The 26,876-nt window shown below is 40.7% G+C and overlaps 1 protein-coding gene across 1 annotated transcript in view; it reads right to left on the reverse strand.

The window, feature by feature from the left end:
- UNC13B (unc-13 homolog B) overlaps nucleotides 1-26,876 on the reverse strand; it is a 189,036-nt gene that overhangs the window by 154,409 nt on the left and 7,751 nt on the right. Inside the window, 2 exon segments of the mRNA XM_026069194.1 lie at nucleotides 17,319-17,376; nucleotides 20,496-20,566. Coding sequence (XP_025924979.1) covers nucleotides 17,319-17,376; nucleotides 20,496-20,566 — 129 coding nt within the window.

Raw genomic sequence — 26,876 nt, forward strand, 5'->3', positions numbered from 1 at the left:
ATTGTCTAATGCACAATAATTACTTCTGTTGGGACAGAAAACACTGTTTCACAAGAGCTTTCTAATGCCTCACTTTGCTGCTCAATTAATTTCTTTTTCCCATCAGATATAATCCTCATTTAAAGCAAAGCTTAGATAACACTGATATGATGCAAAGTTCTTCCAGCTGTGGCTGCATAATCATTGTAAGCTCTACTGCTGCATGAGGCAGTCCCACATCTGCGTGCTGTGTGGCCTTGCGTTCCTGCTTGCTTTGTGCTGACTCCAGCATCTGTGTCCCTAAGCACTGGGCAGGGTCAGAGACATCCCCACCACCACCACACCAAAACACACTTTGGGATTGTGGAAGAGGCTGGTTTCCAGCCTAAGTCAAGTTCCTGACACAGTTCGCAGTGGGACAGCACAGGGGAGGTGGCAGAATGTGCCGCTGGATGACCAGTGGGCAGGTGAATGACCACCTTCTGCAGGAGTTAACATTTACACCACTTTAAAGTGACTGTAAGGCCACTGTTTCAATTCTGCTTAATGCATTCCAGCAGCTGCTAATGACCAGTCTAGCACTGGCTAGTCTTGCAGAGTGCACTACCCTGCTATATTGGACTAAAGAAATCCATGACAGATAAAATTCTCCACTCTTGGAGCATGGTCTTTGGCAGATATTCTGCTCCTTTTCTGTAGGAAAGGTGATACACGCTGTGGCTCAGAAAGAGGATTCCCCATAAGAAACACAGTATTTCTAAGCTATATCTAAAAACTGTAGTCTAGCTTAAATGTTAATGAAACATTTACAGCTTGTATGAATATAAAACTTGGCACCAGAATTTCTCCCAGTTCTTACTAGTGTACAGCATGAGGAAATTTCCTGGAGGTCATCATACAGAATGCCTCCCTGATGACAGGTTTGAAGGATACCAAACCATACCACAAACATCACTGAGACAGGAACATGCTGTTTCTCTGATATATGTGTCAGCACCTACAGCATCTATAGCTGTTAATACCAGGCAGAAACACTCAGCAAGAACTGCCAGCTGCAGAAACACTTGTCCATGCTGAACTGCACCTACCCTATGATCAGTCTCACTTTATTTGATGGAAGTGCTCACAAAGACATTGCTCAGCCTGATTAACAGCACCAAAACCTCGCCCTTATGTGGCTTATAGAGCACATTATCTCAGCAAGAAGGTTTACTATGAAGTGCCTGTACCTGGTGATGGCTTCATTCATTAACATGCTTGACACTTAACTAATTTTATTTAAGTAAGAGACTGACAAGAATTTGCAGAAGCAGCTTTGGAGGTGGAGTAACCCTTCAAAAGAAAGGATCAGATATGACAGCTCATGTTTCAGCAAAATATCCCTCACAACACAAAATGATGTATTAAGTTCAAGCACTATCTTCTTCAGACAGATGATCCACCGTGCCTTCCATAAGGAAAACAGTAGCTTAACCTCAGTCTTTGAAGATCAGTTCATTCATCACAAGAAACAAACACAAGAAGTAATTATTTTATCCCAATTTAAGAAGTTTCACATGTACCAAAGAGCTCTCAAGGGATGAAAACAGTTTGTCTTTGGACCCAGTGTCTAGAGAGCGGGGCGGTGAGGCTGAAGGGCAGGGCAGAAGCATGCTGTTCATGTTTAGTAATTGAATATTCATGCATATAGGCCACATAAAAGAAAACCTTCCAGACAGTCACATCACACAGGATTTTACAAACGGAGTAGGGAAAACCAAGAAAGGAGATAGCAAGATATGTTCAGAAAATCCACTTCTCTGAAACAAACTGCATCCCATAAACCCTATTCCTCTCCCCAACCTTGAGAAGCTCTCATACCACAGCTGCAGGGCAGAAACATATAGTTTTTAATACCCTGATCTCAAAATCACTTTGTGCAGTCCTGTCATGCCTGCTTTGCTAGTCAGATGTAACTTCTGCAACTTTCTTTACATCCTGCTTCAGGACAGGAAGCAAAGGTAACAGCAAAATTATTACAGGCTGCTGGATGAATGCCCTTTCAGAAGTGCTTTAAGGACCCAATGCACAGCAGGGGCTCCTCTTAAAAGTTTGAATTCAGTTAAAACTGCCTTATGCTTTTCTAGCAGTGATGTGACATCTGCCATTGGGGGGGCGGGGGGGCAATCCCTAAGCTTAGCTATGCTTCACAAGCTAGAGCAAAAACTTGGATAAAAGCAGTAAGTGCACACTGCATGACGTCCTCAGGAAGGAGGAGGTTAATGCAAGGTTCTGCATCCCAAATCCCCACCACTTCTCCAAATTAAGCCATTGAGCTTCCCACAGCTTTTGTCTACTTTTAAAAGAAAAGGGTAGAAGAGAAGAGAGCATACTGACTGAATGTACTGCTTTCGGTCCAAGGCCAGAAGAGATCTCTGCCAATTCCACAGCAGGTCCTTCCCAGTCCACCTTCACCACTCTGCACTCCACTTAAATTGCTCCCCCCCCCTTTTTTTTTTTTTTTTTTTTTTTTTAAACAGAAGCCTCTAACAGCTTCTTTCCTTAATCAATTCTCAGAACCCAATACTCCATCCTCACTGAACCGTCTGTCACTTCTGACAGTTATGTTCCCTTCCTGAAATCTTATAATTCAAATTCATGGAAGCTAAAGGAGAACTAGTGAAGTAATAGAAAAAAAAAAATTGGAAAGGAGACCGGGGGATCTTTCTAAAGGCTCTTCTACAGCTCTCTTCATGCTAAAAACTGAAAAGCTTAGCAGCAGTGATTTAAATGAAGTTTTGCAAGTCATTAATCCTTTCTACTGCCCTCACTACTTAAAAAGCACACTATTTGAGTAATATACAGTCTGAGGTCTTTCATAATCTTATTTTTCCCACTTCAGAAAATGTTTTCTTCAGCTGAAACAGCCCACAATCAAGAACTCGACTGACAGTCAGAGGTGCAAAGAGTGCCTTGAACATCTACCTTATTTCTTTATGTCTTTCCCTTTCTCAAAAAGGAAATCAGGTCAGCAGCACAAGATGTCCCTTTGCTCTAGGCTCACTGCATCCAGCCAGCAAGGCTGCAGCACTCTTTTTGCAAGAAGGTCTCACTAGGAAGACATCTGCCAACCTGCTGTTTCTGCTGTTTTCTTCCCAAGTGCTGTTTTAAGTTTATAACTTCACCTGGATTTTTCATGACATCATCAAGCTAATGGAGTTGGCTTGGGTACAATTTCATACACATGCAAACCTGTCTGACCCCATCAACTAGTCTTCTGCTGATAAAGAGAGGCCCTCACAACTAGAGAGGCAATATAACGAGACTAAGGAAACTCATCTTCCATAGAAAAGTTTTCCCAAGTTTATCCTAGCCACAAAAACATTTAGTAGCCATAGAAAAACTAAAGCTTGCTACACACAAACTGCAACAGAGCATGCCCTAAAAATGTTCTTCCCTACTCTTCTGTAGCATTAATCAATTTGTGTGAGCCAGCCACGAATGCTGGCCCAAGCCTGCCCTTAAGGAAATTCATAACATGATTTCAAGGAGAAGAGCATAGAAAGGAGGAAGAGGAGGGAGGGAGCTCCATGAATACCAGTCATTTCTGAAAACTCCAGTCTAGAGAAACAGAAAGTACTCTCTCCACAAAACCCCTAAATCTCTGACTGACCAATACCTAGGTACTCCCACTCCCCCCAAACACACAAACTGGCAAATTAAGAAACACCGTTTAGGACACTGATCTTTATTGTCTTCAGTAGTAAACAAAAGTCTAGTTAATTCTCAATCATCCCACCACACCTTTGAGAATAAACCCAAACAACAAGTGAGACATTCAACATGAACAGTGCGAGGAAGCCATTTGACACTGTCAATGCCCAAAGAACTTATGGTTTGATCAAAGACAGGAGAACAAGGAGGATGAGGGATGTTATGGAAGAAGAGATGGGGATGCTCTGGTGGAAGCATTCTAGAAGACAGAATAGGTCCATGGTTTTTCCTTATTTAGCTGGATATAGGGCAGAGCTGAAAGAAGAAATACAGTTAGCAAAAGGCACTGTAACATTAGCTGGACACCAGACTTTAATTACTTGGCTGCAGTAAGAGTTTCCTCTCCATATTCTATTACGTCAAAAATGGAATAGCATCAAGCAGAACCATTTCCCTGCTGGCAGCAGTCACAGTTGCTGTTCTTTACATGGTCCCCTGAGCAACAGGCTAGCTTTTTGTTTTGACACAGGGAACACACACCTTAATTTTAAGACTGATGGATGCATCTCTAGAAGTCCTACAGGCAGTAGAAACCATGCACTATAGCTTAAGGAGAAGCTTTGCCTGTAGAACATCCATAAAGTAAAAACGCTTCATACAGGTTCTTCGGGCAAACTAACACAAACCTTGAACCGCAGGGCCTCTGCAAAAGTTATCACACCAAAAGTGATAGCATTCAGGTGCAGTCCTCAGCTCTACAGGTCATAGACAGCAGTATCCAAGTTTTACTTTTTCTAGGCTGCTGGACATGAGTTAAAGCAAAGCCTTACCACTTTTGGTATGACACTGTCCCACTGAGCTCAAATAGGCTAGAACACCTGCAACACTTCTGTCACATTGGGGTTCACTAGCCATTTCCTCTTTTAGATTTGTTCTTGTATGTAGTGCTTGGTATATCTGTGTTCACTCCCAACATATCTTGTCATCTTAATAAAGCAACCATTACAGATTCCCTTCTGTTTTTCAGTTACTCCAAAGATGGATTTGGGTTTACATGGGTGGGAAGACCAACAGAGAAAAGTGTACAAGCAGAAAATCAGAATCATCCTTATAGGAAAAGAAGAATATTCCAATTCTGCTATCTTACCCCTCAAATTCCAGTTAGAGTGAGTGACTCATTCAAAATATTGCCAAAACAAAAGCTAAACAATGAATAAAAATGAGTAGACAACCATTCACACAAAAATGAAGACTCAGTGAAAGTCAAAGAAAATACAACAGAATAGACTTTCTATATGCATGAATATTTCCATTTTCCTCATACTGGAGCATGCTGCATCGCTATAGGTTCATGAAACTTGCAAGAAATTAAACCGTTACGTACTCAGCTGCTCTCCCCATCCGAAATAACTCCAGTTGCCTGGGTGTAACACAAATGGCAGCAAAGAATAGGAATGGAAAAAGAAAGCTTAGAAAAGCAAACCATGAGCATACGTTTCATGCATTTAAAATGCCTGAAAAATGTAAGACAATTTTTCTTTACAAATACAACATTAAACTTCTTTTGGAGCTCACTGTTAAGTTTGTTTATAAGACACTCTGAAGATTAAGACTGCTATAAGCTCTAGGAATTATTAAACTACCATACATTTATTAACACAAGTAGACAAAATATTTATCAACACTCTACTCTGCAAGAGCAGTTAAACATTGTACTTTCTAGTACACGCATTACCATGATTACAGACAGGACATACGAGAAACCAGAGTCAAGAGGGGAGACTGGGTCAGAGCAACACCTGAATTCTAGTCTGAACCCCACAAATTAACTGGCAAAAGCTGCTTCATGTTTCCACTCCTGCCCCCTTTCCAGAACAAAGATAACTCAGTGGCGGAAGTGCCATTTGAGTAATATTAGCAAGAAAACTATCTGCGTGCACGTAAACCAACATAAATGAAGAGTGCTGTCTTAGCCAGAGAGAGAGACACTGCTACAAAACAGAGTTCTCGGAGCATCCCAAAGATGCAAACAGTAATGAGTTAAATCTACAGCAGTAAGCAGATCTTCCCACGTTGTAATTAAAGATGAGAACAAACCTGCGCTAAAGCTAAACAGCAAGTTGGTAAGCGAGCCAATTTATGCCTTTTCAGTATCCATGTTGTCACCCCAAGGTGATATGCAAGATGATGGCGGCAGCAAACTGCTACATAGACCCTTCAAAGCAATTTGGAAGCACACCCAAAATTGTAACACCAAGAAAAGTCTCAGAACGAGCATTTCTAGAAGCTGGTGTGCAAGAATGCTTTAAAAAGTGAAGTTCACAAGTGTGTTGATGCAGAGTGCAACAGGCAATAAACACAAATTCTTCACGTGTGGGCAGAGAACTAGCAAGAGCCTTCTTCCCTAGCTACCGTCCTCATCTCTAGCTACCAGGCATTTTCTGACAGCAAACAGCTTAGAGGATGCAACAAATCACTCCTCCTGCCCTCAAAACAAGGCCCACAAATTTAGAATGGACTATTCCTTACTTTTAGCTATAAATAAATAAATAAATAAAGTTAACAATAACAACAAAAAAATCAGTCCCAAGAAACCTCTTCCCCCTAAAAAAAAAAATCACCCCCAGGCAATCACTTAAATAAGCAAAGCTTAATCCTGGTGAGTAACCTGGCTTTCCACAAGTTTAGTCCGTGTCCATATTTATCACAGAGAGACTGGTGCCACTTCAATTCTGTGGGTGAAGAAAAGGTGGGCAGATAAAAGAAAAATGAGGGTAGATTTGGAATACCCGGGGTTTAGCACTCTCTCATCTGGGAACAAATGGTGCATCAGAGTTACAACCAGGCTGTTTCTTTCTTCTTGGTATAAAAGGTTTACAAACCAATATAATTCCTCAGATACATTCAATATTTGCAGGGTCCCTGGACTCCAGGCTGGTAGTTTGCTAAGTACAGCCATAGCTAAAGTTTAAGCAGGACTTCTATTATCTAGAAGAGCTTCAGAAGCAGGACATTCCCTTACAGCTGCTGGAAGAGCACGTAGAGCAAAGAGAAAGCCACACATGTATGTTTGTTTTTTGTCATTAATCTAAGTAGCTCTGACCAAGTATATGCTTGGAACAAATGTGATGATATTTTTTACCAGATTTATCTAGAAATAACCACATATTAAACTGATATAATGTTGAAGACATGCAGTGTCTATGGAAAATAAAAGGTTATTCCTGTCCTGCCTACAGGAATAACAAAGAAAAAAAAAACTTTTTTCCTGTTTACAGAACTTAACCAGTGAGAAAAGCTGAAGTCCATAGAGTCGAGCCCTGGCAGACTACAATCCAAGTCATTTTCATGGGAAAAGGGGAGGAAAGAGAGAAACAAGAAATCGCACTGGCAAAAAAAGCAGAAGTAAAACAGATATGGCAAGGAGAGATGAGAAGGGGAGACAGCCAGAAGAAAGAGTATATGGAAGCAAGAGGCAACGAAAGCAGGAATGTCATAAAGAGGCACAGGGCGAGAGGGGCCAGGTAGAAGGAGCAAGGTGTAGTCAGAACTTTGCACTGAGCTTTAATTCACAGTCTTAAATAGTTCTTCAAGTGGAAGAGAAATCAACAACTTCCTATTAATGTGCAGATCAGATAACAGCCTAGGAATTTCTCAATCCTGAAAATCCTGAAGTTCAGCAGAGTCCTCCCACTGATACCACACCACTAGCAGATGGGACAGAAACTTTTTGATGGAAGGAGATGCTGAAGTTGCTATGTCCGGTAAACAGCAAGAGGCAAAGGAAGTCAATGTTCAGCTATTTGCAGCCTGGATTACTGTTAAAGATCCAGCAGATCAGCGTTACTGCACTCAGCCTAGCTGCTAGCTAAACTCCTTTCATTATTCATGAATAGGTGCATATGTAACATGCCAAAGATAATGGGGATGAATATCAGAAGATACTATACATTCCACCAAGCAGCATTCAGGTTAAAAAATTACAAAGGAAATGGAGCTTACTCATCCTGCAGCTTTCCCAAAGACAAAACTCCAAGAGTGACAACCTCATTCCCTCACCACAACCACATTGATCTGCACAGAAGGACCAAGGGGCTCTTTAAGGGAAAACAGAAAGCCTGACTCTTGAAACCAGCTCAGACCATTCCTAGCCCTTGTTTCGCTGACAGCAATCATTAGGATGGCTGGCACAATACTACTCACAACTTCAAAAGGTAACAAGGAGAAAACCACCAAGCACTAAAAATGGCCCTCACGGAGGCAAAGTATGTCCTTGGAGGGGAAGCATTACCACCTGCCATAGACAAGAGCCCTCAAACTGACAATGATGCCCCTGAGCTAGCTACCTACCTCTCTACATTATTGCTACCAAGTTCCTTACATACAGCATGAAAATGTCACAAACTTTCAGAAGCATATTAGAGACTTATTTCTGCATAAGAAAAAATGCATAAGAAAAACAGTAGTTGATAGGAAGAGAGTGGGGAGAAGAGGAGCTGCCTTTAGAAACCAACTCCTTACCCTCTAAGCTGGCTCTTGGCTAAACAGGACACACTAGAACCAGAGAGCTGCTGGAAAGACAAACTGCAGCAACAGCCAGAAAGAGATGCAGTAACAGAGAGAGGAAGGGATTTTCAGCCAGGATCCCAAAACTCCGCTTTTGTTTGTTTTTACTGACACCCACTTCACTTCAGCATCTAACATTTTGGATAAAAGATGAATTTATTAAAGATTCAACACATATGCTGCTTCATTTAAGATTCAAGAGCTAACAGTATATATCTCAGTCCTTCAGCACAATCACAGAAGACCTGGGTTGACAGTCTTGATATTTTGAAGGTTAATGAAAACAGAATTTCTTTTTAGCCTTTTCAAGTTGTTTTTATGCTTCAAGATTGAGATCACCTTTGGGAACACATTTAGGCCTGTAAGCCAGAGCTAAAATGTTACGAACTTGAGTTGAAAACACCAAGAAGTCCAGACAGTAGAATTGCAACTTTCTGTTTTCTAAGACATAATAATAAAATACGTTAATACTGCAATAGATGAAAGGGACAAATCAGACTAGCTACTCTATGTGCTCTTAAACACAAACAGTGTGTGTCTTAGTTATCACATTATTTTGTATTCATAAGCTTCAGTCCTCTCAAAAATGAGGTTTCATATAAACCTCCAATTAAGAGCAAAGCGATGCCAGCAAGCCTGGTGCCTTGGAAGCTACAACATTCCTGTCATTAACACATTTTATAAAATACATCGAAGTTCCCACAGTTAGCTGAACAGAGCATATGCTCGTTCTGTGTCTCAAATTATGCAACTATTCAAGGAGGAACTCCTCCTCCCCACTTCACACTGTCATGCCTGGATCAGCAGGGACACTGAAGAAAAGCAGAATATTCCAAGTTTTTAAAAGTCGTCTAATTTTATTTTCTGCATGTCATTTTGTTTCACTGTTTACAAGTCCTTTGGAGTGGCTGGGCTGTACTACCCCCATCAGAGCACTATCATTTACCACTGTCCAATTCTTACAGTCATGCTGATCAATTTTTTAATCCTCCTGTTACAACCCGTGCTGAGCAAGGGCAGACAGCATATAAACAAGTTTTTAAAAAAGCAAACTGAGCTCAGGAAATTACCATATATTTGGTGCTGATAAAATACTGCTCTAGAGAAAACAGAGATGGGCAAGTCTCATTCAGTTCTTTCTCCGAGGTTTTATATAGCTCCTCTTCCCCTAGCTAACACCCTCCACACACTATGCACAGATCTCAGCAGATTCTATAAAAATGTAATTATTCCAGTGTTTGATGTACATTCCAAAATTAAACACGCCGTAATTTAGTGGAATAAGCTTCCAAAATATAAAAACAAATGTCAAATAGCTAGCTTTTAGAATCAAGTTTTCAGTAAGCAGGAATTAACCGAGAGGGCTTCATGCCAAGTATCACAGTTCCCACTTCGTTTTTGGAAGATCACAAATGAGGGATAAGGTTTTTGCTCAAAAGGAAATGAGAAAGCACAGGAGGGGAATGAGCTACAAGGAGTTGACAGAGTCAAGGACAAGCACGGGAGTACTTGTACCTCTCCTCCCTGCTACACTCCCTCTTTTCAAACACATTTTACTGCAGTTTGGCATCTAGTTTATGCTGAAATTTTGGGGTATTTTAAATTTCACTAAACTAAAAGGCCCTTCTGGCCAACTTTACTATGGTCAACTCAAACGGACTGAGAGGTGAAAATTTAAGCAGGGCTAGGATCACCATCAAAGCATCAAGGGTATCCATTAAGTTACTGCAGACTTGTGCAACTCATTAATAACTGCACACAAAAGAATCAGGCAGAGCACTGATTTTATCCACAATGGAAAACCCATAATATTTGTATCAGTTCACGAATATTTGAAAGAGCTATCAGATGTTTTTTCAGTTTCTGGGCTGCCAACTCACACAGACTATTCAGCTAACAGACATAAACATAAGAAACAAAGTTTTATATACTTCTCCTTGAGATACAGTTTTAGACTATACTTGATCATATAACATCACCTTTATACAAAAAGCAATGAAGAATATACTGTTGAACTGGTAGTTGAGATAAAAGATTTGGTGCCTTTTTCTTCTGATGTTCCATCTTAGACTTTCAGTACGAGATTCATTGCTCCAGGACATATGCTTATGACTTGTGCAGAAGTTAAGCAATAATTTTTGTATCCGTTTAAAATCTTATATTTAAAAAAAAAAAAAAAGGTTATATTGCACTGAGGTATAAAAATTCAAACTAATTTTCTGTTATTGGTGTGACATCATCATAGGATGACTATTAAAGTTTTAGAATCCTTAAAAAAAAAGTTATCCAGGCAGAAAAAAGGGAAGAAAAGAAAACCAAAACAAAACAAAGGCATTCATGAACAGCACTAAACAAATTAGGAAACCTAAGTCATTACTGAGCATTGGGCTTTTTTTGATCATTACTTATAGATAATTGTGTCACTATTAGCAGTACTCAGCATTTAAAAGACGACACATTTATGTTTTGGGTTTATTAAAAGTCAAAGCTTCGTTTCTTTGTCAAAACCCTTCAAAATTCAGCATGTGCTCTAGGAAAGTGATAACTAACAAAGTACATCTAGAGGATCAGCAGCAAAGCCACAGATCTGCTCTCCTCCAGCATTCGGCAGTAGATCAAATGTTAGCAACTTTGCTACTGTATAATCTTCTAGTATAGCCATTATTTTTATTTTTAACTTCAGTTTGCTGAGTACTTTTTCCTTAGACATACTCAGTCCTGAAGTAGCAGCTTTATACTAAAAATGGAGGCAGGTAGTTCAGAGCAGGACTTTGAACCAGCGTTCCTTGGAGCAGCCCCATCGCATCTCCAGCCAGTCCAGGACAGCGAGTACCACAAAACCATAAAACACAAAATCTCTCAGATGGGATTTATCCCCCACCTAAACAAAGAGAAACAGGAGCCATCAGTCCTCCAGAAACAGAGGCGCCCCTTTCCCAGTCCCTCAGCTGAACAACCACAGAACACCTCATATTTGTTTCACTGGTACAGACAAGGGTGACTATTCTCCTCCTAGTTCAATAATAACAACAACCCACTAATCTCCTTTCTACCCACCATCTCCCCTTACCATTTAACCCTCATTCATGTGCCACGTCTTGAGTTACACCAAATGCTTTCTGAGGACTGTCCTAAGGCTTGCTGTTTGCACTGCAGCCAGGAGTTTTACTGCTGTTTCTAAACCACAGCTTTTCAACAATAGCAACAGGATCTTTAGCATCACCTGCCACTGAGGAAGAGGGAAAAGTGGTCACTGACCTCTTCGCTGTCCTTCCCAAACTGGCCTGGCCTTATCTAGAGATGCCATAGGTAGCTGCAAACCCACTGTTGTTTCTAAATGCAGAAGCAGGTTAATAACTTCAGAGAAAGCTTCCAAAAAACTAGAGGTATGGCATGCATTTCTACAAAAAGGAGAGCCATATAATCTCCCTGCAATTGCACTACACTGCTTGCCAGTACAATCTTACAGATCAGACACCTCTATAAACAGTTAACATGACCAAGTTGTGGCTTATTTAAAAGCATTTTGATATTGCCTAGCCTTGAATGCCTGGTATAGCAGATTATTTTTAAATGTTGTTATAAAACGGAAAAAAAAATCATCTCTCAACAGATTAGCATTTCAGCACATTCACTACCATAGGGTCAGCTCTCCCGGTTCAACACTGGTGGACAGCAGCAACTGAACTCCAATTAGAATAAACTAAAGGATCCAACAACTGCATGAGAAGACGTGTTTGAGCCAGTGCACTTGCAACCTTTGGTCACTTTGAGTGCACTCCATGGGAACAGGTTGCATATTCTGCCACCCGAGCTCTTCAAGCAAGAGCTCTAGTTGGCTCTACTGGGTCCACAGGCAGAGCCGTGAACACAGCACCACTTCTGCAAGAACTGCATCCCTCATGCCATTGAAATCCCAGCAACAGATTTACACAGCCCTAACTCAATGGCACATTAATGACCATTAATAAAGATGCTAGCATCCACCGTACAGCACCCTAAACACACGACAAAATCAATGTGAATGTATTGGGGCTGGCTGGGGAGTGCGGGGCAGGAATAAGGTGGAAAGGAGGTGGACATCTGGCATGTTAGCAGACAAAGATCCTCATCAGTACCGTGGAAGGTGCCATAAGCTCAGCCTACGCAGAGAATGTGTAAATCTTCCTGATGCATCAAAGGGATTTGAGCTCCTAGAGAGAGAACTAATGAATATCAGGAATGAAATCTCTCAATTTTTCAAAATGAGCCTCTGGTACTTCAATGGATTAATGAATTAAAAGATATTAACAAAATTCTACCTTATATATTTTGCAAAAAAGAGACTTCTTTAAATATTACTGGGAAAGGAGGGTCAACGCAGCAAACTGATTTGGCCTGGAATGAAGCCCATTCCTACAACATGTACAAAATATTTTGCCAGCTTTTAAGTAGTTAAAAGGCTGCATCCAAGTATCAAGAACAAAGCTGTAAAAATTTTTTTCCTGCATGCATGTGCATACACACACAGGCACACATATTCTAGACAGTATTTAGGGTCTTTGTTTATTATTCCGGACTAGATGTTGTCTTGCTCCATTCTGTTTCATCTGCTGACAGACCAAGGACAGGCGGGCTTGGATTGCTTTTGCTGTTGTAACAGCAAATCAGAGAAATTATTTCTTTCATTGTTGCATCAACTCACAATCCAGAGCCAGGCAACAAATTTACCTTCTTCTGAAAAGAACCCACAGCCTTGGTGAACAGGGTTTTTTTTACACAGTGGAAACCAAGCAAGACAGCACTATGGTGCACTGTAGTCTATTAGGGTCTAACTGTGAAAAGAGCAACATCACAGAATCAAGGAAGTGGAAGAAAAATACATGTAGAGATGGGAGGATAAAGCTTTCTCAGAAAGATTATCAGCCAAAGATGGGCGGACAGACAAAATTGGTTGATCCAGTGGCACACAGCTTATCTTTTCTGAGAATCATACTGAAAAAACCTGCTCTCTTCCAGATTTGTGAACTCTCTGAAAAACGGATACAGCAATATTTACACTAGCTGACATGAACTGAGGCAGTCAAACATTTTTCCCAAAGCTACAGAATACATGTCTCATTCTAGTTTGCATTGCTGTCCGCTCCAAGTCAGAGTTGCATTTAAAATACTGACAGAGTGACTTACTTATGGATTATAATGGACTTTGACATTGCCAGAAATAATTGTGAGCATGCAAGGAAAATAAATCTGTACCCACAACAACAATAAATAACTTTGACATTCATTGAGTCAACAAGCTCTAAGTAATCAAATAACTTTTTTTTTTTTCCCAATCTGGTTCATTTAAAGCAAGTTTCCAGACAATAAAAGCTTGCTTTGTTTTTTAATTTACATTCAATTTCAGGTTGTGGGTAAAAGCCAATGTGAGGATGCTGCAATTATCCAACAATTCTGAATTTCCTGATACCTGATTAAGATTACATTTAATAGAAATGTAAACAAAATTGGAGTCAAGAGGTGAATAGTTGAGGCACCAATTACAGACAGAACTCACTCTCAGGAAAGAATCATGGCAGAAGTCTTGTTTAAATATATTACCTCTATATATGTTTAAATATATTACCACTATAGTGCCTCACTTATGGCTTAAGATGAGCAGAAGTTAAAGCAGTTGGTAGCATGTGATCTTGCTGGGGCAGGACAAATGCGCAGAGAAACACAGAAGTAGTGAGGAAAAAGTGAAATGACTAAGTATGATGAAGGAAGAGGCAAGAAGTGCCAAAACTAGAAGGGCCCAGTTAGAAGAGACTGCATGTACAAGCAAGCACTGAGCCACCTGTTTCACTTGAGGAATTGGTAGGAAGCCCAAATCCTGCACTACATCAGTAATGAAAAAGTCAAATTCTTCTAAAGACAAAGCAGCATTTCAGGCTGTGAAGCATGCCTGAAAGCTCCATAATCTCTGGAGAAATAAGAGCACCTAGTCTGACCTGAGATTTCGCATGGCACCACGCCAAGGCAGCAGCACACACACAAGAACCACACAAAATGAGAGCCCACCACCATAGATCAGACCTTCACTTTTAGACATGAGGCTACTGACGAGCTCCATAAACAGACAACCCTGAGCCAGCTCCCTTCCCTCACTCATTGCCCCATCTTTCACCCCCTCTCTACTTCCCCTGCAACAGAAATCACATCCATACAGGAGATGGGAAAATAACCATGAGAGACAGGTAGCTTTGGTAAGCAACCAGAGGCACATGGAGAACGTAGGAGCAGAACACAGCAGGACTAATCTAATTCTAACACTTAAGGACAAGTATTCCCCATTTAATGAACCAGAACCTGCCTACTGGAATACAATTTTCTCCAGCTAGAACAAAGAAGCCAGCCGAGTCTTTTTAGAGTGGTAAGAAGGCTCAGCAGGACACCAGCGGCACGCACAGCTGCTCTCCCTGAGCAGTAATCCCATTGTACCATGGAACACAAGTTAATTGCAAGGGAGAAGAGCCCTACAATCCTTGTCTCCAAGAAACCAGGTCAAGAGTGACCCAAGCTACTGACAAGTCAGTCTACATGTACAGCTAGTTTCTTTAAATGCAAGCTATACACAGCATTTTGGTCCACTTTTGCTCTATGTAAGTTTTACGATTTGGGAAGACATTCTCTTGGGGAAAAAAAAAAAAATCTTTTACTCACACTCAGTTTCTTGCTCTTGCCTCTAGGTAGCTAGCCCTGATCACTACGTGGAACAGAAGACCATTAGCTGGACCACAGATCTCATCTAGCACATTGTGATGGAAAGTTGGATGAGTTTTACAGAGTAAAGTTTCTTGAGCCCATTTTTATTATGTCTAAAAATATATCTATCAGTTATTTACCCATGTTTTAAGTAAGAACATTCTGTACTCAGTGTTTTTGGTTCAGGAAGGACAGCCATAGTGTTTCTGTGGAAAGGGGTTTAGTGCCTGCTTCATACGCAAAGGTCAGGTCAGCTTTCAATACGGAGCCACAATCAATGAGTCTCCAGGGTTGAATTCTTTAGTTCCAAAGGACTACAAGTCATTTGGGCAAGTTTCCAATTTCTATGCACAGAGTAACACAGGCAGAGTTTATTTTGCAAACTTAAGACTTACTGCTACATTAAATGTCTATTCTATATTTGGCCATGTAAACAATTTGATATTCATAGATGCTGGACACTTGCAGGCAATAGATAAGCAAGAGTACATGCAGTGCCACAAGCTTTATTGAATTACCAGAAAATTCTTAAATGTTAGCCACATACTGCATGAAATTTCTAACATCACAATTCTAGTGACTCTGTTTTTAAACCCATGAATGATTAAATTCATTCTTATACAACATTAATTGTTCAAACCAGGGGCCTTCGATTAATCATTTTAAAAGGTCGCTTTCCAGCAAGGTGCAGGCTGTTAACAGGTAACACAAAGGGCTGCTGCAGTTCTACTCTTTTACTATGCCTATTTGCAAGAAGTGAGTTGGTACTCCAGCGAAGATACCTGCTACAAGAGCTTGAAGATGTAAAAGCACCATGCTGTAGGAACAGGTGCAGCTATTTTTCCTACAGAGAAATAGTTCTGCTAGTTTACTCATATATCACAATATTTAGAACAAATCAATTAAACCAGCCTTTCTCAAACAAATGCAAAGCCCAGGGCACATTTGGTGAAATGAACTCACAGACTATAAGACACTTAGTCTGTCGACACTTTATACCAGACAACTTTTCTCTGATCTTTTGCCGTTAGGAGTTCTGCATACTATGCTGGTATGATTTAGACAAATATCACAGTTTCTCCAACAACTTTTCTTGTTTGTAGGCTTCACAAATCAATTGCATCCTTCCATATCTTCCATATTTTTAAGCAATATGCACACACACATTTCATATACATATTTGCACACATGTGTGTGTATGTATGCTTTGGTTTGGGGGGTTTTGTTTTGTTTTTAAAAGGAGGACACATTTGGTGTTACTTAGGATACCACTGCTGACATACTTTCATATAGGCTTATACATCTCAGCTACACAAGACATTCAGATTTCCTAAGCAACTGGTCAATGTCCATGTTTCTGAAGCTAATTTTAAGATAACATAATAAAAGCACACAGATAAAATTAATTCTTCTCTCCAAAAAATGCAAAGAGTAATTAACATTTCCTAATGTTAACAGCTTTGTAGAGATCCTATAATCAGCCTAATGGATAAACATCCTGCAAAGTGTAATACGCAAGTCTTCCAGAATTTTAAGCAGAGGATAAAAGACTTGCTTAAATTATGAACCTTGAATTTTATTAATGTTGCTGCCAAAAGTAGATAAGACATTCAAGAGAGACATCACTGAGGTTTCATCTAGCATATTTTAAGAGCAATATTTCAGAAATATAATTTTGCAAACCATCAGATATAGTGTGTACAATGCTATTTTCCCATCCGGGTTTTCAGAAATGTGGAAGAAAAAAAAAAGATAAACAGAAATTAGTAAAAACATTTTTCATCCTTCAACTCACCACTTAAAAGTACTATCAAAGAAATTAAACATCAAGTATGTAAAACAGCTACATTTTAACATGCTATAGGCAGCATCCCTCACTACTCTCCTCCTCTTAAAATTCCATAAAAGTCATAAAAATAATATTGAACACATGATATTTAAAAAGAATATAGCCTGACTCAATTATACAATGAAAACTGAGCATCCAATTTTCTCATTTGCATTGGTATTATGGGCATCTGACAGTCTAGGTGACCTTGGACACACCTTGTTTTCCTAATGCACGTGAGGACATATTGACAAGTTAAAGACTCAATGTCTGATTTCACTTTTTAGCATCAGGAGTTTTAGACCGACATTTTTGTGGGGGAAGAGTTTTTCACAACCTACAAAAGTTATTAGCTTGACAGAGACGTAAGTATTGCTCTCTCCAGCTGACCTGCCACTTCTTCCATGCAGTTCTAACATGAAAACATTGTTCAGATGTACTATCCTTCGACAACTAACCAGAGAAGGCAATGAAGTACACCGAAGGAGGAAAAAGTGTTATGAAGAAATAAAAAGGTCTGACTTACAACACTGGGAGGCAGCACTGGGCAACGGTTTCTTCTGGACTTCCTCCTGATAGGAATACTAAAGGAAAAGAAAAGGAACACAAACTGGTAAGAAAGTAAATGTAAATTTATGAAACAGTTTTCAGAGTATGACATGCCACACTAGAGAAAACATCTCTGGCAGTATCAAAGCACAAAGCAGTCTTCTTAATACCCATATCCAAACATTTTCCCAGAAGTCTCTCCCTTTTTTATGCAAAAGAACAGATGATAATAATTACACATCTGGCTAGGGCACAGTCTGCTTTACTAAAGCAGAGGCACTGTTTTCAATTCTGAGACTTCAATTTAGGCATTTAAAAGATCTGACTCTCTGCATCGAAGTTTTACAGTGGTGGGGAGCTCAGAACTGAGTAGAAGGCAACTTATGTTTTAGACATCCAAGCATACCTTCAGGAGCTCAAGACAAAGTGAGGGCTTGCAGCAATATTGCACTTGGAGACTGAAGGGCAGCTACATAATTAGCGTGCCCAGCAGGGCTGTAATATGTTTGCCCAGCCAACACATGCAGTGGATCACAGAAGAGTTTGTATGTCCACAGTGAAGAATTTTTACATCTCATTTAACACCAAATTAGAAAACAGAGATATTTCAATTAACTAGCTTCGACTTTTACAAAGCTGTTTGTTATAGCATCAAAGCATTCCCCAGAGGAACGCTAGTGGTTTTATTTTGTTATTCTCCTGTGTCATATTACACAGAGATATAAGAAATTTAGGACAACTGGGCAAAACAGTGAAAACAGTCTTTGCTAGGAACAAAAGGTCCCAAGACAAGGAAACCAACAACTTAGTAACCCAGGTGCTGCAATCTGTACAAAACAAGTGACACCAGGCAGCTCCTTCGATTTGGTAAGAATTAATGATCAGCTCATTAAATGGAGGGGGACAACCGACAAACTTCTGTGGGGTTTATTTTCATATCTGTGCTATTTAAAATGCCCGAGTGATGCTGAAAGGTGGCAAGCCATATCATCAGCAAACTGCTACTTCACTGAGTTATTCAGGATCGCAAAAACAAGATCTCATAGCACCAACTGGTTAGCAAACTTGTGGAAGGAAGTCTGCTGATGAACAACCCTAGTTGCACAGGGCAGCAACAGGTTCTGAACCACCAGTCATACTCGGAGATGAGATTCAAGAATGGCAATAGTTTGTCCTTTCTAAAACATAAGCCCAATGGCTAGCAGCAGTCCCAAAAAGGAAAATGAACACTAAGTGTTCAGGAATAGAAAACAGAAAGCATTATTATGCCACCATATAAACTCCTAATGAATTGGCAATTTGAATACTGTGTACTTTAGTCTGCTCATCCTTTGTCTGCAATGGAGATAGCAAAAAAAAAGCACAGAAAAGATAAAAGGCACAAAGTTGTCCTGTATGAAATGCCGCTATACAGACTAGGACTCTGCAGCCTGAAAGCCACAAAGGAGAGATCTGTAGAGCTCTAAGCAGCACAGGGAGGATGAAGGAGGATCAGTCATTCAGTTCCTCTAAATAAACCTGCCTCCAGCTGGCTTCGTAAGGAAGGGTTTCTTTGTTCAGAGCAAACAAAATATTTCTTCATGCTGTGCATAATTAAGTTGCTGAATTCCTTGCTACAACATAACAGACTTAGGTGGGTTCAAAAGTCAACTGACAGTCACAGAAGAAAAATCCATCAAGTGCTGTTAAACACAAAGTTACTGCCTCGGGCTTGAGAAGTTCCTGCACTACAGGTTGCTGCAGAGTCAGAGAATATGCAAGGAAGGTGTCCCTGCACACTTGCCTTGTTATGTTCCTCTCTGGGTCACCATCAGACATGGGACTAGACGAGCCTTGGGTCAGGCCCTGCACAGCTGCTCTTACATTTTTAATTTTCTTACTGGTGAAAGGGAACATCCGTTATAAATTAGGTCGCAAAAATAGTGACATGACTGTTATTATTATTTGGTAAAAGAATGCATTTAACATGAAGACAGATGGCACTCCAAGAAAAGAGGAGTCTCAAACTCAGGACATTTTTCACCAAGTAAAGGTTCAGTGAAGCACTAGAGGGCATCTACGCTCCACTGAAGTACCTGGCACAGACTTCTGTTACAGCCCACAGGACCAGGGAGGCATCACAGCAGTATTACTAAGAAGTCAAACTACTGAATAGCTTTTCACCGAATACAAGAGGTTCTCAAACTTCTGGGAAGGCAGGAAAGGTTGCCCTCAAGCAATTATTTTTTAATACACCTAAATATTGATCAGTCCTTATTAAAAAGAAAAAGCCACCTTAGTTTTCTCCATCTGCACAGTAAACCCAATGGCTGAAATAAGGAATGGACAAGGATAGAAGACAGATCCCAGAACAACAAGCTCCTAAAGTCACTGACAGCACCTTTTGCAAGGTATCTTGCTAAGGAAAGAGACCTATCAGATTTTAAGCAAGCACCATGTTCCTACTCACTGGTATTAGCATTGCTACATGAGAGGTAAGAAATGCAAAACTTCAATCACAGGCATTAGTATGTCAGATCTTATTTTGAAATTCATCAAACAGCACAGTAGTATGAGATGTAAAGAAAGGTTTTAATAATAGAACTGTTCCAGACACTCTAATAAAAATCATAATTTTTAGTTTATAGCTGTTTACCCAAGTACACACAAGAAAATCCAAGAAAGCAAATCCATAGCTAGCAGATAATATAACACAAAATCCATAAACTGAGCCATTAACAATTTGATCAGGTCAAAGCTTTCCCTCCAGTAATGTCTCATTTCCAGGAGAGATTCAGTAACTGTTTTTGTCGTCTTCCCAGAAAAAAGTTAACTATAAAATATCCTTTTTGACTTGATTTGATGAATGAAGAGAGCCTATCACAGCTTGTCAAAAACTGCTTCACCCTTCTGCAAGGTAAGGAATAATGTAACCTTTGAGTGACATGCATCAACAGTTCTATTTGAGCACTTCCAACATATGGAAAAATATTTCTCTGATTAACACCAACATTACACTTAAGAAAACAGTCCTGAAAACAGCTCGTGGAAGACTTGTAAATGCAGAACATGTAGTAGTTACCTTAATCATGGGGATTCAATACCAAAAATATAAGCAAGCTATGGGACATTTAGGGCTGCATTCCTACCTTCATCTTTCAGTTCAGCTATTTACCTCATCATCTCCAAGTGAGTTTATTTGTTCTAATTTTCTGGTCCAGTATCTGGCTTCTTCTTCAGGGATATCTATAGGAAAAGAATCAAAGTCACACCATCTTATCGACCAATGCAAGTTTGCATTTATCACCAGCAGCACTAAGAGTATTTCAAGATCACACCACAAAAAGCACACTTAATTTTGAAGTAATAAAACTGCCTTATACTAGCATTCAGATGGAAAAATAAACATTCTAAATAGTAACACATTTCAAGGTCTTCAGAACAAACACTACTTTTTTGTTTAAAATTGATTGACCAAATGCACGCCACACAAAAGTAGGAAAGAGGAAGACAGACTGGTATGTATTTAATTCAAGTATTAGTTTTATAAGGTGTCATTTAATAATGACTTGCTACATACTTGATAACACATAACAAGATCAAGAGCCTCTCCTGGAGGCTTGCATAACCTCAAAAGAACAAGGACTCCTTTTGGATAGTACACCCCACCTATGTACCTGAGGTGACCCAAATGAAGTATCGGGGGGTATATATTGTGAGGTAATGAACAGAGTTATAGACCCATTCAGTCAAAGTACATTCCTATTTTTATACCTCAATGCAACTTCCTTGTGAAATGCATCAGAGCCACCCTTTTACCTTCCAGAAGATTTACCAAGCTAACAGCTAACAGCAAGTAGCAAGCATAACCACCTTTATTTTGGTAACTATTTTCTATTTCACACTTTGAAATAGTATTGTGGCCTAATGGTTTGAAGGGAACAATGAATTCTGCCACTCAGAAAATGTCACCTCTCTGAGAGCACCCTTGAAGGTACAGAGGAACTGCTGCAGAGAGCTTAACACAACGCAAGTTAGATATGAATTGTGCTTAGGGAATAGAACAACTGATGCACAGCACCAAGGGAAGAAAAAAAACAAAAACAAAAACAAACACTGAAAGCACAGTATTAGTCAAGCTTCCAAACCAGGGACTACTCTGGCTAGACAAGATCAACCCTGCCAACCTGATTATCCTCAGGACTAACTAATGAGGATAAGTACTTATATGAATTTAGCTGGCTTTCCCCTCTCCTACAACTCTTAACTTTCTCAGGTGCCTCATTAGGAGCCAAGATGTTTACACCTAACAAGTTTGTTTTGCTGCAATGAACTGCATCACACAAATACGTGCTCAACAACATGTTAAACTGTACACAGGCAAGAATAGGAGGAGTATGCTGGGATGGTTTCCTGATGAAAATGTACTTCCAAAAGTTACATCCATTCTAGCTCCCGAGAGAAATAATGAAAACTAGGGGGTTTTTTTTGGAGGATAGGTGTTTTAGTGGGATGGGAAACTATAAAGATCTACTGTGCTTTCAGAAAGGACTGAGCATTACTTTCTTCTTTTTCCCAGAGAGGACACCTGTTTGGCATATGTCCTCTCTCAGCCACACAAACCATCATCTTTATGAAGGCAGTGACCCAAAAACATCTGGAGAAATCAGTTGCCACTATACTAGAACATGAACAGCTTCAACACGAATAACGAACATTTCCAAATTTCATGGAATTTCAAGTTTCAGAAGGAGGTACTTCCCTAGACTACATATGAATGTCTACGCTTCTGTAAAATAAACACCACTGTATTTTTATGCAGTAAGCCTTGTACAGACAAAGGGGATAAAACAAGCCTCACTTGAGGAAGTTTTAGGGAACGAAAATTTAGTACTTGGGTCTTGAAAACCTGCATTAAGTAGAAAATGGACAAGTTGTTTCTCCTTTCCTGAGGGGAGATCAACAAGGTAATATATTTTAACCATAATACACAGTCAGTTGCTCTTTCTGATGCACAGTATGTTGCTTTGTTGTCATATGCTATTAGAAAACAAGGCAGGAGAAACATAAGAAGGTCTTCCACAATTATGGGACTTGCAGAAAAACATATATGCTTTTGATCATCAGGGCTGTGTATCAAAAATACACAGATTTCTTAGATGAGTTCTGCACAAATTAGGGATGATATTTGAAGGAAATCTGGAGAGAATTGATTTACAAAGAGGACATCACTTAATTGAAGGCCATCGGCATAGGACCTAATGCAATTTAGGAGGACAAGAAACAAAGATTTGAAACAATCCAAATATTATAGTAAAGCCTATGTAATTTTGCCCTTGGAAGCCACCACATCTCTAAAAGCTAAAGAATAATTTATAAATTGAGGAATAAACCTTCCAAAGCACAAAATCTAATCCAGTGAGATCCAGGAGGGATGAAACGATATCATAACACTGCAGAAATTGTAGTGGTCTCAGAGCAGGCTTCAAAGCTTACCCATAGATCAGAGTTCATCTGCATGCCTAGGCAACAAGGAGCACCGCGCATCTCTTGCATTTGTTTTTAATCTCCTGTATCCAAGTCACCAGTTTCATACACAGAGCTATCAGATTTTTAATACAGGATTGCTACTGCTCTATAGTAACAGCTTTTTACGCAAGTCAGAAATAGAAATATTCTATGGTCAAAATTTTGAGTTTTTAAGGGCATCTTTTTGATCCTGGAGAAACTCTTGTCATCAATGCAAATGGTAGTACAGTTACTGCAAAGCAAGCCTTAAACATTAAGTAGCCAGCCTATGAATTTGAGTGAAGTTACTGTCTCAGAAGAACAGATGTCTAACAAGCCAGAACTCTTGATTTTTTTGAGAAAGCAGCTTAGAAATATTTAATTTTACTGTCCATTTGTGTCTGGCCTTAATCACCTGTTTTGTTTAAGCTGCTTCTTTGGAGCACAGAGAACCCAAACCCCTAGCGCAGAGATCACAGATTGACTGTTTACGAGGCACATCCACTAGCCAGCTCCTACATCAATACAGAGCTTTGATTACAAGTCCAAGTTACTCTGCTACATTAACTTTTGCTTACAAGACAAGCAGCTGAACGAGTCCAAACAGAGACCATCTGATGTCAGCCAAGGACTCCACTGACATCATGCTTGGTAAACAAGAGAGGAAGGCCATATGCTGGTGAAACAAAACTGCTGAACAAGAACAGTGAGCAGATCTGTTCACGACCTTTTGGGGCTTCTTAATTTGACACTCACATGGAAAGGTTGCCAGCTTTACCCTCCTTGCTTCTACTGCCATCTTCAGCCGAATGTTGAAAGCTGAAACCCCTCCATCGCTCTGGGCTCCTGGTGTCAGGGCGCAGTGAGGACCAGTTGCTCCCTGAGGGAGCGGAGCCAGGAGCTGAACTTGATATCTCGCCAGCCAGGGCCCAGGCTTACTGTACCAGAACGAGACAAGCTGGACAGACCCAGAAATCGTTGCCAGGTTCAACCAAGAGTCCAGATCTTTGGGCAAGTTCATGATGATGAGGCAGGTCCACAGTCAAGCAAGAAAGTCAGTCTGCAGGTCAGGATCGGGTCCAGTGATTGACAGGCAGGTCCAGGGCCAACTCAGGAATTCAGTTTGCAGATCAGGGTCTGGATCTGCGAGACCCGCAGCCAGGCATGGGCATGGCTGGGGCTGAGCTGCAGACCAGTACACCTCTGATGTAGTTCAGGCAAGGACTGAAGGCCCCAGGCTGAGCTGAAATAGTGCTCCTGGGCTCAGGACAGGGGTGTGGGTGGTGGAGGCCCCAGGGGAGGCTGCTTAAGGCCATTAAGGCTTATTAGGGCACTCAGGGCCCTGACACTGCAGCACACTGAGCCATCAAGAAATGAGGGCATTCCAGTATGGAGACTTAATCAGGCTGGGGGAACCAACTATAAGAGAATTTTCTGCATCTCTACAGACCACTTCACCCACAGTCAGACCCCCTTGGATTCTTAAACACACCAGTATTCTCACTTAAAGATCTCTAGCTTGCACTAACCTGGAGTTTCAGCACAAGAGCTCTTCTGTACTGTGGGGCTGGTCCAGAGCTCCTCACTCTACTCCTTGCACATCATCCTGTGCCACCTGAGCTTTTCCCAAGTAGCAAGTCCTGGCCTGGGGCACACCCCAGCTGTGCATGAGCAAGAACAAGTGATGGAAGCAAAAGAAAGAATTAATCACCTTCAATTCCTTTCTTCCTCAGTTACCAGCACCAATTTCTTCCCTTTCCAGAGGTATGGGAGTCTGAACAAGTTCTCACTAAGATGCCATTGCAGAGGCGAGCATTTCTCTTTCTGTACAGTTCCCAAGACAATAAAACAACAAAGCACATTTACTCCACCTGATGGCTGGATGCAGATCAGCATGCTCCCAGCCTGGCAGAGGTGAGAACCCTGAAAGCATTTTCACTCCAATTATCTATTAGAAACTAACTGGCACAGACCGAAACTGCTATACTTTGGGAGCCAAAAACATTAAGTACTCCACCATGCAAGAGACTTGTTTAGAAGTGCAGTGGCCATGTGCAAGGGGACAGAGTAAAACTGCTTTTTAGTGGTGAAATTTTACACTTAAAAAGCAGCATCTTGGAGAGAAGCCAGCACACATTCACTACATCTCAGGACAACAATGGTAAGACTGGTTCTTGGGCTATCTTCTCAAAGTTTCTAAAACAAGTAAGAAGAAAATCTAATTGTCTCCCATCCTGGATATGTCTGTCTTGTTTCTGAGAAGAATCAGATTTGATCAGTAGCCAAAGCTGTTCTAGTCTGTCTTAGCTAACACTTCTTCCCATCAAGAAAGCAGTTTATTACCATTTTTAAAAGACTACTAAGCACAAAAATGCTTTGCACTGTAAGGGTTAATATCAAACTCTCACCAACACTTCCCATTTCAAAAGCTCACACTTTCCTGCATTTTCAGAGAAGAGGATTTTCAGTCACTGTTTCTGCAAGACTGAACATTTAAGAACACGGGGCTGGTAGCAAACATTTAGTTGAGAGCCTGGTCCCCGGCACTGCGCTCCATCACACACAGGAACTCAGCGCAGAAGGGTCCACAGATCTACTCTCTCCCCTACACACCACAGCTAACACCACACTCACAACACTACTGAACACAAATCAAGACCTGCAACTAGAACATGCAATGGGATATACAGAGTATATATTGAGGATCTTGCAGATGTTCTCGGTCCCATTAGAAATGTAAGCATTAGCAAAGTCTAAATCCTAGATGATCTCTGGAAAGATCATATCTGATTATATCACCAGGAGCAGAGGCTACAGCAGCCCTCACCAGCCTTTTAGAAGACAGTTGCTTCTCAACTCCAAATCTGCTATCTGCTTAAAAACAAGTTAACATGGAGGAAAAAAAAACAACTCTTGGTTGCCTGCATCATATACTACTAACCACAGCATCAGCATGCTCTGCATTTCTTTCAGCTTTTAGCCGTTGCCAGTTTCCAGAGAACCAGCAGACGGTGCAGGAAGCCTGAAAGCTTGACACACCAGGGAGGAAGAATCCTAAACGTGTTAGGTAGAAGCAGAAACAACAACTAATCTGGGATAAATATATTAAAAACAACAATCCAGTTTCCTTTCTAACCTCTCTGGAGATACAATCATGTTTCACACCAAGGACTTCAGCTTTTGTGTTTTTTAAATTTATTTTCTCTTATACTCCCTTACAAACTTCTCAAGCACTACCTAAACACAATGAAACATTTTAAATGTACAGATTGAGCAGCCTGGGTACAGCATCCACATGCATCATCTAACCTAACTAAAACAGAGCAGCCAGAAGTGATAGAAAAAGTATAAAAGCACACCCCAACAGAAGAACACACTATTTTGGTAAAGCTGCTACCCCAGGTAACCATATTTTACCAGATTTGGAAAGCAGCACAAGCTGTACATGAGCACACACGTATCACTCCTGGTCTTGTGCTCCTACAATATCCAGGAGATCTTCACCTGGGAAACAAAACATGATACACGATGTTCCTAAGTGTCATTGCAAACATGCTGTTATTAAAAGGTTACGTCTATGGCGACAGAGCTACAGACGTAAGAACTTGCATGGCAGATCAAAGATCCATTTAGTTCTCTGTGCAGGTTTAGAGCAGCTGTTCCCAGCTGATAAGGCAACACAATCTTAATCAGTGGGGCATGAAGAGGTCATGCTGCTGCCCTCAGCCTAGAGGGAGATTGCTCAGCGAATCCACAGGGAGAGAGGCAAGGGTAGTGCTGTGAGCTAAGCCATCTCCATGCATCCCTCCAAGACTCCCAACCCATCTGGCAGGGTCCCTTCTCCTCCATCCAAGAGGTGGACGCAGCAGACATTCAGTCGCCACGGGAGGGGAAGCATCGCTTGAGAAGGTGATGTGGGTAGGTGCTATCTTCCCAAGATGAATCTTCCACACTCTTGGCACCTCCACCTTTTCGATCTGCTTCTGACTCTCCTGTGGCAGGACAGACGGAAAAGGGAGAGGATCCAAGAAAACCAGCAGCACTCTGC

Source organism: Apteryx rowi, unplaced genomic scaffold (genome assembly GCF_003343035.1).
Source record: "Apteryx rowi isolate R43461 unplaced genomic scaffold, aptRow1 scaffold_289, whole genome shotgun sequence".
NCBI classification, from domain to species: Eukaryota; Metazoa; Chordata; class Aves; order Apterygiformes; family Apterygidae; genus Apteryx; species Apteryx rowi.